This window comes from Dendrobates tinctorius, unplaced genomic scaffold, assembly GCF_039654945.1.
Source record: "Dendrobates tinctorius isolate UK_male_01 unplaced genomic scaffold, ASM3965494v1 ptg000250l, whole genome shotgun sequence".
NCBI lineage: Eukaryota > Metazoa > Chordata > Amphibia > Anura > Dendrobatidae > Dendrobates > Dendrobates tinctorius.
In genome coordinates, this window is record NW_027361917.1 from 50,272,725 (window position 1) to 50,285,175 (window position 12,451).

General features: G+C 45.7%; 1 protein-coding gene across 1 annotated transcript in view; it reads left to right on the forward strand.

The window, feature by feature from the left end:
* The window catches only part of CCDC170 (coiled-coil domain containing 170), a 371,660-nt gene that overhangs the window by 255,512 nt on the left and 103,697 nt on the right, over nucleotides 1-12,451 (forward strand). The window contains exons 9-10 of the mRNA XM_073557682.1: nucleotides 10,273-10,473; nucleotides 12,265-12,438. Coding sequence (XP_073413783.1) covers nucleotides 10,273-10,473; nucleotides 12,265-12,438 — 375 coding nt within the window. The remainder of the gene's footprint in view (nucleotides 1-10,272; nucleotides 10,474-12,264; nucleotides 12,439-12,451) is intronic.

Sequence of the window (12,451 nt, forward strand, 5' to 3'; positions counted from 1 at the left end):
CGGGAATCAACGGAAGGGGGTACGTATTCCGTACAGTAATCTGATTAAGCTCCCGAAAATCGAGACAGGGACGTAAACCGCCATCTTATTTCTTTACAAAAAAGAAACCTGCCGCCACAGGTGAGACTGAAGGACGTATGTGTCCTTTGCGCAGACTTTCAGCAATGTACTCCTTCATAGCCAAGTACTCAGGACCAGACAAATTAAACAGACGGGCTTAAGGTAATTTAGCCCCCGGGACCAGCTCAAGAGCGCAGTCAAAGGGTCTATGTGGTGGTAACGTCTCGGCCTCGCTTTCGGAGAATACATCTTCGAAGTCCTTCAGGCATTCCGGAATACCTTCCAGCTCGACAGATGATACAGACACAGATTTAACAGGTTCAAGCAGCAGTTCAGATTTATCACATAACTTAAAATCATTAAACCCCCATTGAACAATCTCCCCCATTTTCCAGTTAATAACTGGGTTATGGCGTTGTAACCAGGGCATGCCCAACACCAACCCTGCAGGTAGATTGTCCAGAACAAAACAACTTCGGTTTTCCACATGAGTAGCGCCCACTCTGAGCGAAAACAAGTCAGACATAAAGAGAATTCCCTCCTTAGTGAGGGGAGAGGAGTCAATGGCCATCACCTTGATCAGAACCTTGAGCCTAACTGTCCCTATCTATTGGTGTGTGACCAATTGGGAGTCAATGAGATTAATCAATGACCCGCAGTCTACGAAGGCTGTAGAGGAAAATGAACTACCATCCACAAACAGTTCCACAGGCAGTAACACTTAAGAAAACGAGGAAAAGGGTACCTGAGGGTCTGAGTAGTCTCCCCGTTGACTACCCAGACCTAGTCGTTTCCCGCCGACCGGGTTGAAGACGGGCAATCAGGACACTCCCTTTTCCAATGTCCCGTTTTACAGCAGTAAAAGCATAACTGCTTGTCCTTCCAGCGTTTCCTCTCCGTATCCTTCAGGGAGAGGGCGCCTACATCCATGAGCTCAGGGGCAGTCTCTTTACCACTGGGGAGCAATGGCGTCTCCACCTGCATCACCCCTCTGACCCGCAGCCTGCGGTCCATCCAGACGGCCTGGGTCATGGCGTCCTCGAGAGAGTTAGGTGGGGGATGTAACGCCAAGGCATCCTGCAGCCGCTCGGACAAGCCTCTGCGAAAGAGTCCTCGGAGTGCGGCATCGTTCCAAGAGACCTCTGCGGCCCAGCGGCGGAATTCAGTACAAAACCACTCAGCTGAGTGTTTCCCCTGACAGACGCTCATCACCATGTCCTCTGCCAATCGCACTCGGTCAGGCTCATCATAAATGTGCCCAAGGGCCTCAAAGAATGCATTCACAGACACTCTCTCGGGCAGTGAGAGAAAGCCCAAGCTTGTGGAGACCCTCTTAACAGGGACATAGCGACCCCAACCTTCTGACTTTCGTCCCCAGAGGAACATGGTCTCAAACTAAAAAAAAGTTTGCACCCCTCCATGAAGACCCTGAACTCCTTTTTGTTTCCAGAAAAAAAGTCAGGCAGTTTAACAGGTGGTTCTGGGGAAACCAAAACAACATCACTTGCCCCAGCCCCCAGAGACCCAGCAGCTAAAGCCCCCCGCACTGTCTCAGAAACCTGCTGCTGAGAACGAGCCAGAGCTTGCTGCTCCAGAGATAAACTCTGAAACATCTGACTCAGACTTTTCATCTGGTCAGCCAGAGACTGTATGGGATCCATAACTCTCTGCATAAAAAACCCCAAAAAACTTAATGGTCAGTTATAATGTCAGGGTCCTGACAGCGCCGGCCTACAGCCTCTGCTAAGCAGGGACTCACCCGCACTGTAGGGACCTCTGGGGACAAGAACAGCCGGAAAATAAAGATGCACAGGACCTGAAAGTAGAAGTTTAGCAAGCTGGCACAGGACCTACGGTCCTGTGACTGCAAGGGGGCGGGGCTTAGCATCCTGCTTTCAGAGAAGGTAGAAAACTCAGAGTCGGGCAAAGCGGACTTCATGCACAATACAGGCAAGCGAGGTACAGGAGAGATAAACAGACGGGAGGTCAGACAAAGCCAAAGGTCATACACAAGATATCAGTAAAGTACCAGGGATGAGACAGAACGGATAGTCAGGGCCAAGCAGAGATCAAAACCAAACAGACATAGAAGGTACCAAGCAGAATCCAAAGCAATATCCAGAGAACAGACTGAATCATACACAGAGAATCATGCAACCAGAACACAGCACTAACACACTCAGGGGTCACCACACAATGCCAAGGGCAAAAGTATAACTGACGGGGGATGGAAGCTTCCTGAGGCTATAAGAAGCCTCCCCAGAACCAATGAGAGGCCACCATAATAGGTCCCAGGTGTGCAGGTGAGAGTCTGCACTTAGATCAGAACATTAACCCCAGAAGTGTGGGTCACCCAGCACTGGTATCATGACAGCAGCAGATTAAAATCTGCATAATGTCAATTCTTGCAGTTTATTTCAGCCATACTAATGAGAATATGTAACAAAAGCATGTCAGAAACGTTGCAAAAAATAAATGTATTTTACACTGCTTTCTTCATGCCCACACATTAGGACATGCAGCCGAGTTTTCTCCTGCAAATCCAGAACATGTGCATATAGCCTGATTCCCTGTCCTATGTCCCTCCATTCAGTATAATTCCTTGAATTTGTGGGTGGGAGAAGACGCTATCAGGTACTGAGCATCCTCTGCCACCTCCCAATTCATTACAAGTCCTTGACAGCGTCTTCTCCCACCTTTCAGTTCATTATAAAGGGTCATATGTACCTTACTCTCTCCTCTCCCACTCCCCAATAAATTTTAAGTACCCAATAGCATCACAATGAATTGTGAGATGGAGAAGGACATTATCAGGGGCTTAGCACCCTCCTCCACCACCCAAATCATTTTATATCCATATCTAGTGTCCTCATCCCCCTACCCTGTTCATAAGCTCAATATAAGTCCCCCTTAGTCCCATCCCAATCCCCCACATCCCTCATTCTCCTCCTCCCCCTCGTTATCCTCTTCAAAATCTCCATCATTGCCCCTCCACCACTTCCATCATTGCCCTCTCCCCACCACCTCTATCATTGCCTTTTTTCACCATCTCCATCATTGCCATCTCCACCAACCCCATCATTGCCATCTCCAGCAGCTCCATCATTGCCCTCTCTCCTACCACCCTCATCATTGCTGTCTCCACCACCACCCCATCAATGCCCTCTCCACCATCTCCATCATTGCCCTCTCCCCCACCAACACCATCATTGCCCTCTCCACCACCACTTCCATCATTGCTCACTCCCACACCACCACGATCATTGCCCTCTCAACCATCTCCATCATTGCTCTCTCCACCACCACCACCATCATTGTCCTCCTCACCACTCCAATCATTGCCCTTTGCACCATCTCCATCATTACCCTTCCCACCACCTCTATCATTGCCCTCTCCCCACCTCTATCATTGCCCTCTCTCCCACCACCTTCATCATTACCCTCTCCACCACCTCTATTATTGCCCTCTCCATCAACCCCATCATTGCCATCTCCACCGCCCCCATCATTGCCCTCTCCACCACCTCCACCATTGCTTTCTCCCGCTCCACCTCCATCATTGCCCTCTCCCCAACACCTCCATCATTGCCCTCTCCATCACCACCTTCATCATTGCTCTCTCCACCACCCCCATAATTTCCCTCTCCACCACCCCCATCATTGCCCTCTCCACCACATCCATCATTTCTGTTTCCTGCTCCACTTGCATCATTGCCCTCTCCCCCACCACCTCCATCATTGCCCTCTCCATCATCACCTTCATCATTGACTTCTCCAGCATTTCCATAATTGGCCTCTCAACCACCCCCTATGATTGCCCTCTCCCCCACCCCCTATGATTGCCCTCTCCCCCACCACCTCCATCATTGCCCTCTCCCTCACCACCCCATCATTGCCCTTTTCACCATCTCCATCATTGCCCTTCCCACCACCTCTATCCTTGCCTTCTCCCCCACCTCAATCATTGCCATCTCCCCCACCATCTCCATCATTGCCTTCTCATCACCACCTTCATCTTTGCCCTCTCCACCACCTCCATAATTGGCCTTTTGACCACCCCTGTTATGAATGGGTCACCGAGGAGGAGAGCGCAATAGGCTATGCCACCAAAACACCCGAGAGGTTGGTCGCTCAGCGGATTGCAGACCCCTGATCTTAACAACACAACTGAGGAAGTGGTGATGGCCAACTCACTGAATGAATTTAAGAAAGGAATGGATGCTTTTCTTGTGAGTAACAGTGTAGAAGGTTACGAATAACATAATATTATAGGTAGATGGTTGAACCAGCTTAGGCTACTTTCACACTAGCGTCGCGCGACGGACGTCGCCCTGCATCGGGGCGACGTCCCGTCGCACGTTGTGAAAGTTTTGCACAACGGGGACATCTGATGCAGTTTTTCAACTCATCCGCTGCCCCATTGTGCTGTCCAGGGAGGAGGGGGCGGAGTTTCAGCAGCGCATGCGCGGTCGAAAATGGCGGACACGACGCACAAAAAAAGTTACATGTAACGTTTTTGTGTGCGTCTCGGCTGCCAAAACACGATGCATCCATCGCACAACGGATGCGACGTGTGCCCATACATCGCAATGCGCCGCTAACACAAGTCTATGGAGAAAAAACGCATCCTGCGGGCAACTTTGCAGGATGCGTTTTTTCTCCAAAATGACGCATTGCGACGTACGTCGGCCGACGCTAGTGTGAAAGTAGCCTTAGGGGAAGGAGCTTTTTCACTTTGGAGAAAATTGGCTGCTACTCTGTGGGTTTTTTGCCTTCCCCAGGATCAACAATGCAGAACAGCTGCACTAAAAATAGGGACATAAGGTCTTCTTTCAGCCTTCAAAACTATGTAACTATGTAACTAGCAGTAGCCGTGGAGCGTTCCTATGTTGCCCTAGATGCCTTGTCACAGCCGGAGGACTAACTAAGCCTAAAGACAGAAAGGTGAAATCTAAACTGCCCCGGAGCAGATCCCCAAAGGAATAGACAGCCCCCAAACATATATTGTCGGTGAGACAAGATGAAGCACAAACACAGACAGAAAACAGACTGAGCAAATGATGGGGCCCACACTGACTAGATAGGACAGGACAGAAAAGGCACTGTCTGCAATCACGCAAAAACCCTAATAATTCCTACACGACTGATGTACAAAAATACTGAGGTTAGAACAACCTCTCCCCCACTATATCAGCACTCAGGTGTGAACTGGCAGCTAGCAACAGGCTAATACAGCAGGCGAATGAGCAAATAAACACAAGATACAAAAATACAGGGCAGGAGCCAGCAGCCCCAGGGGGAGCAAGCTGACCCCTGACAGCAAGGCAAAAACAGATGCAAAGGGTTTAGCAAATGACACTTAGCTGAAAAATTGCAGGATCAGGCAGGAGACAGAAATCCTCAGTAAGCAAAGAAAGGAGTATCACCGGCAGTCACTGAGAGAAGTCTGCTCGCTTATGTAGTCCCAGTCACTACCACCACTCCTCCAATTATCTTCTGCAGCTGTTGGGTTAACATCATGTTGACCAGCACCACTACCAGCAGTATTCACCAGAGGGAGCCTTGCCTCAAAAGTCGGATCAAGAGAGCTCACAATACACCCCCATCATTGCCCTCTCCACAACCTCCATCAATGACCTCTCTACCACCACCCCATCATCCACCACCTCCATCATTGCCTCCCCCACCACCCCATCATTGCCCTCTCCCCCACCATCACCATCATTGTCCTCTCCACCCCCCAAGGTATTGTTAAAAAAAACCCAAGCAAACACACCACTCGCCTCTCCGCATGTTCCCACCCAACCACTGCAGCATTGTTGCTGGTAGCTTTCCCTCTGACACAGGCATGCGCTGCATGCAAGCATCATCCAGTCGCACAGATGTTTCAGACAGAAAGTGCAGACAGGAAGCAGAGGACTAATCCTGCAGCTCCGCTGTCATTTACTCCTGTGGGCAACAGAGCTGCAGGGATCGCTCCGTGCCCGCCGCACATGAGTGCAATCTAGCCATGGCCCCCCAGAGCCTCGGGGCCAGAGAAACAGGCCAGATTGCCCACATTATTAGCCACCCTGCAGGGGCCCCTCTACACCTCCAGGCCCGGTGAAAATGTACTGGCTGCACCAGTGGTTTATAGTGTAGTGTAGTGTACTGGAAAACAAGGAAGAAATTCCAAATTTCCAAATAAAAGTTCAATTCCACCACTGTTTTTAGGTTTGCTTATTTACCATGTTCACTAAATTCTAAAACTGGCCTGGCAATATGATTCCCCACATCGGTATAAGTATGCAGATACCAAACATGTATAGGTTCTTTTTAATTTAAGAAGTAAAAAAAAGCAAAGCAGAAATTTGTAAGAAAAAAAATCACTTATGTCGCCATTTTCTAAGAACCATAATGTCTCCATTTAGAGGATCTGGGGCTACGTGATGAGTTATTTTTTGTGCTCTGAGCTGACATTTTAATTGAAACCATTTTGAGGTAGATTTGATGTTTTGATCACCTGTTATTGCACTTTATTGCAATGTTCTTGCCACCCAAAAAAAATAATTATGGTGTTTCAATTTTTTTATTGTTACACAGTTTACCAATCAGATTATTTACTTTATATTTTGATAGATCGGACGTTTCTGAAAGCAGCAATACCAGATATGTGTATTTTGTATTTTATTATTTTTTTTTATTTTCAATAGGGAATAGGGGGTGATTTTAAACTTTAGTGTTTTTTTTTTAAACTTTTTAATGGCTTGAAGCTATGGTTGTCCGATCATTTGTGCTACACATAGTACTTCCACCAGCTCAGGGGCACATCGATGGGAAGTCCATATACTCCCACGTATGCCAATTTGTTCCTGGGCTGGTGGGAGGACACCAGCATCTTGGGTGATGAGGATGCGTGGTGGAATGCACACATCAGTCTCTGAGGCAGATTCATTGATGACATTTTCAATCTGTGGTCTGGCTCAGAGGCTGTTTTTCTCAGGTTTGTGACTTGTGTAAATAAAAACAAACTTGGATTTAGATTTACTTGTGATCATAATATCAATAAAATCACCTTTCTTGACTTGTATATCAGTAAAGACAGACACGTACCGTAAACCCACATCTACAAACAACATTCTAAAGTGGGACAGTCATCATCCCATAACACTAAAATGGGGTATACTTAAGGGTCAGTTTCTTTGGATTAGAAGGAACTCTTCTCATGTTTAGGATTTCCAAACACAGGCACTGGACCTTAATATAAGACTTTCCGAAAGAGGGTATCCTTCCCGTGTTCTGAAGGGAGCATATAGATATGCTTTCAATAAAGAGATAGAGCATCTCGTTCAGACAGAGTTAGAAAAGAGGATAATTACATGAGAATTATTGGCTGTTAGGGACGGCGGAACACACTAAATATTAAATAATAGAAAGTGCGTTCGCCACCCAGTGTTAAAACCGCTGCTAGACAATGGCAGATGCGCTATATGGTGGTATAGCACACGCGGGTTATACGTCACCCGATGTGCGCTGGGCGTACTCTGTTGATTCACAGAGTCACCTAAGGCATAAACATAAATGCCGAGCCTGTTGCCCTCACAGGACTCAGCAAAGTGCACACACGGTATGTGGTCACAGGACTAAGCCCAAGACTCAGGGCGATGTCCGTCTAGACCTACCGTGCGTGTGGCGTTGCTACCGCAGACGCCAACTAGTGCTGCTACAGCAGCGCGGCGACTGACCCAGCCGCAATGCGACAGTGCCCAAGAGGGGCGCGCTGTCGGACGCTAGCACTGTGGAGGATGTGCCGTGTGGCCAGTAATTTGCCACTGACTGGCGCTGACTCTTTAACTAGATCCCTAAACGCATTCGTAATATCAGAGGGAGGGGAATCTTAATGAGTCATTCGCAGTCCATACATCCATCACCATTCACACAGTAGCAATTAGAGTCTATACTAGCGCATGGCCGCTCAGATAAGAGGATAAGTAGACCCACTTGTTATCATTTTATATCAACCTGTACTTGTCCATAACATAGTGTTTATTATGCACATCTCCTAGAAGTTTTGCAAAACCAGTGGTGTATTTTGGCTACAAGGTGCATCATAGGGGTTATGTTACTTGTGAACAATTCTCTATTCATAGGGTCATCATCAGAAATTATACATATATAGCACAAAGAAGAGGCACTTTTCAATATGTTTACTACCTTGTCCGACCACTGACTATCTGGCTAAAAATTTGGAAAGTGTTACAACGAGAGGGCAATAGACTTAAGATGGAGTCATAGTACTCACATGGTACAATTATATGTGTACTGATCTACAGTCACAGTACACACATGGTATAATTATTTATGTACTGGTTTACACCAAACTTGTAAAGCTGACAGCTGAGGGTTGCACCCCACAGCTGTCAGTTTTGCCTGGCTGGTTATCAAAAATACAGGGCAGGCGCCGGATGATGAATACTCCCATCAGCCTCGCCTGCTCTCGCTGTTATTAGTGGGAGCAGGCGTAAGCTGTTGGCGCAGTAGTCCCATCATCCAATGCCAGTGAAAGGGGGTAAACTTTTTTTCCGGTTGACAGTGTGGAAACAGTGTCTATTTGATCGGCGGTTATGATTTTACCATCAATTAAAGACAGTGTTTGCTGTACTGTCATGCACAGCACAGCGTGAGAAACACCCGATGTTCGGGTGCCGAACCCGAACAGTAACATGGACTTCCTGGTGAAGTTGTAGAACTGTTGCATGTCACATTTTACATCAGATGGCAGAACGTCATCTCCTTGGGTGGAACCACTGGAGTGGTGCTTTAAATGTAATTCCCTAGCCCCCTGTCTCATACTCAACTGTCGCCATCTTCATCCTTTTCCAGTGTCGCTCCCGTCGGTCCAGCGAAAAATGACCGGCCAGTAACTCCAGTGTTTCATGGAGCAGCTCAGAGGTCACTTTTCAATATATTTCTATTTGAATCTCGTTCTGGCTGTCATAGACTTGCATTCGGCTCTTGCTACTTAACTTCTGACTTGCCCCCATTCAGAAGTTACGGGCACATGATGGCGCTATGGTACCGGAGCTGTGTCAGTAAAAGGTGAAGCAGGACGGTGAGTATAAGAACGGGGCAGTGGTCTTATATTTAAAGCACCACTCCAGAGCTGAACAACAGAAAAAACAGAGTCCATGCCCGAACAGTAGGTGTTCTATATGGACCCCGAACTTTACTAATCCCTCTTCCTCCCCTCTGTCCAGTTTTTGCGTTGCTGTCTTTCAATAAAGCTTTGTGCTTGAGATTCCCCCTCTTTATCACCTTTTTTTCAATCTCCTTCCCCTCATCACTGGTTGTGGACTGATTTGTTGTTGTAAATATGCTGGAGTGTTAGTATAATATGGGGTATGATGTATAGTTTATGGCAGGGGTGGGCAATTAATTTTTTTGAGGGGAGACATGAGAGACTGTGACTGAACCAGTAGGTTGCAATGAATTCTACTTAATATTAACATATTAATTATAGTTATTTAACCCCTGCCTGACATGGCCAATTTCTGTTTTTGCATTTTTGTTTTTTCCTCATGTTCTTCCCAGAGCCATAAGTTATTTATTTCTACGTCAATATGACCACGTGAGGATTTGTTTTTTTGCGGGACAATGTTGCCATTCATTTTACCACATAATGTACTGGAAAACAGAAAAAAAATTCCAAGTGGGGAGAAATTGGGAAAAATACGCAGTTCTGACATTGTTTTCTTGGGAATTGTTTTTGCGGTGCACATTTTGTGGTAAAAATAACCTCGGAATATGATTTTGCTAATCATTTCAATTACAGCGATACCAATCATGTACAGTGTTTCATTATTTTAGTAATGAAAAAAATTATATGGATGGGATACTATTGACAATATGGTTGAAAAATCATCTGTTATTTTCTGGATGAAAAATGGATGATTTTACATACGGCTCTCTGACCCTAACCAAGGTAAAAGTCAGGATTTTACCACATCTGAAATTTCCACCAGACAAATGGCAAATGTTAAAGCTATATCTTTGCTGACTTATTTAATTCTGAATTTCTCGTTGAACTACTAGCCAAGCTCAAGTGCTTTTCTCACATTGTACATTGCAGTGAAATTTGGCATGCACATGTTCCGCTATTTTAATGGCTTTCATTATGCCTAAACTTTATAACTTGATATGAACGTTAACATATTTTTCTTGGGTATTCTGTAGATAGTAACTGAGCTGGAAAACAAAGTATGCAAACTAAATGAGCAGCTACAGAACCAATCAGATCTGCACCAAGAAGCACTTCTTAGAGCGAGGAAAGTTGAGCAGCAACTAGAAGACCTGCGGGCTCGGCTAAAATTAGCTGAAAGAGAACTAGTTTCTGGAGATGTTGTGAGAGACAATCTAAGTTATGAGAAGCAAAAGGTGAGATGGGAATAAAATGTACACACTATTGGAAACCAAAATATCTAAGTAAAGGGATCCTTCATGTGTGGATTGAAATTTACAGACTACTTAATGGGAAATCATTTGTGTATTCAATATACTACATAACAGTTGTCCTCAAATTTATTTCCTCTAAAGAAACCCTTGAAAAAATACAGACCTCACTGAGTTACCTGTACAACCTGACTTGATCTTTATTTAATGCTTTGCTGATGGTATGAGAGGTATTACTATATAATCAAGAGGTAAGGCTGCTTTAGAGGAGTTTCCTTTGTTTCCTAATACCATTGTTTTTAGATTTCTCTTGCTTTTCTTTTGTCCTTTTATAATTTTTTAAATAATTTATTGATTTTTTTATTACCTTTCTAAGTCTTGCCTTTGTCGTCTTTTTTCCCCCTATACCTGTCTCAGAGTTTTAGCCCAGCAAAAGTGGTTCATGATTAGTCAGTATAATGTCATTCCTCCATAGAGAAAAGATGGAGATGGCTGTTTTTTTTGCGGAGACATATTTCTTTTTTTTTGCCAGCTAGACATAATCAGGGAGAATCCATGCCCTCTTATCAGACAGTCTGGTTGACTGTATGTGTGACTGAGGTTCAGTGACTAAAGAGATCTTTGTGTACTTAGCTTTTTTTTTAAGGCCCCGTTACACACAACGATGTCCCAGCGATCCTACCAACGATCCGACATGGATGGGATCGCTGGGACATAGTTAGGCTGATCGGTGGTGACCTGTCACATAGACAGACTCACCAGCGATCAGGACCAGCGAGCAAGCTGGTATCTAGGGTAAACAGTGGGTATCTAAGAGCCGCGTGGCTCTTAGTTACCCGCTGTTTACCCTAGATACCAGCACGCAGCGTCGCTGATCGTTGGTCTCCCGCTGCCACACGCAGCCATGCATGTTGGCCAGCGGGAGACCAATGATCAAAAAATGGCCCAGGACGATCGTGCACGATCAGCGATACCCAGCGGGGGGGCGGGTCGCTGAGTCGCTGATGAATGTCACACACAGCGAGATCGCTGATGCATCACAAAATCAGCGATCTCGCTGTGTGTGATGGGGCCCTTAGGAGGAAGGGTTTGAGACTCTAAATGTGTGAAATACACTGAGATTTTAGTTGTGGAACTGTTGCATATCACATTTTACATCAGATGGTGGAATGGCATCTCCTTGGGTGGAACCGTTGGAGTGGTGCTTTAAATGTAATTCCCCAGCCCCCTGTCTCATACTCGACTGTCGCCACCTTGATCCTTTTCCAGTGTTGCTCCCGTCGGTCCAGTGAAAAATGACCTGGCAGCAACTCCAGTGTTTCATGGAGTGGCTCGGAGGTCACTTTTCAATATATTTCTATGAAAATCTCGTTCTGGCTGTCATAGACTTGCATTCGACTCTTTTTACTTAATTTCTGACTTGCAGCCAGTCAGAAGTTACGGGCACATGATGGCACTATGGTACCAGAGTAGTGTGTGGGTAAAAAATGAAGCCTGACGGTGAGTAAAAGAACAGGGCAGTGGTTTTATATTTAAAGCACCACTCCAGAGCTGAACAACAAAAAACAGCTGGAGTGGAGCTTTAATGGACTAATAAGTAACATTTTCCCTCTAATATTTCATTTTGTGCTGACAAATTCTCTTATCATGTATATTTGAATCAGTGATGAATATAATATAGTGTCAATTTACTGGTTATTATAGATATTCACAAAATAAGATAGCATTGGCATATTTCTACATTTTTGACTTTCCTTCCTCTGATACCTCCCGCAGTACATGAAGTTCTTGGAAGACCTGTCTGAAAAGATGAAGCTAGAAAGAATAACTGCTGATGTAGGCTTTGACATGCGTCTGGATGCCATCCTTGCCCGGGCAGATCAGTTGGTCAAATTAGAATCAGATGCTGTCATTGGAAATAGGACACTTGCTCAAAGTTTGCAAAGAAAGGTATAGAAAATGA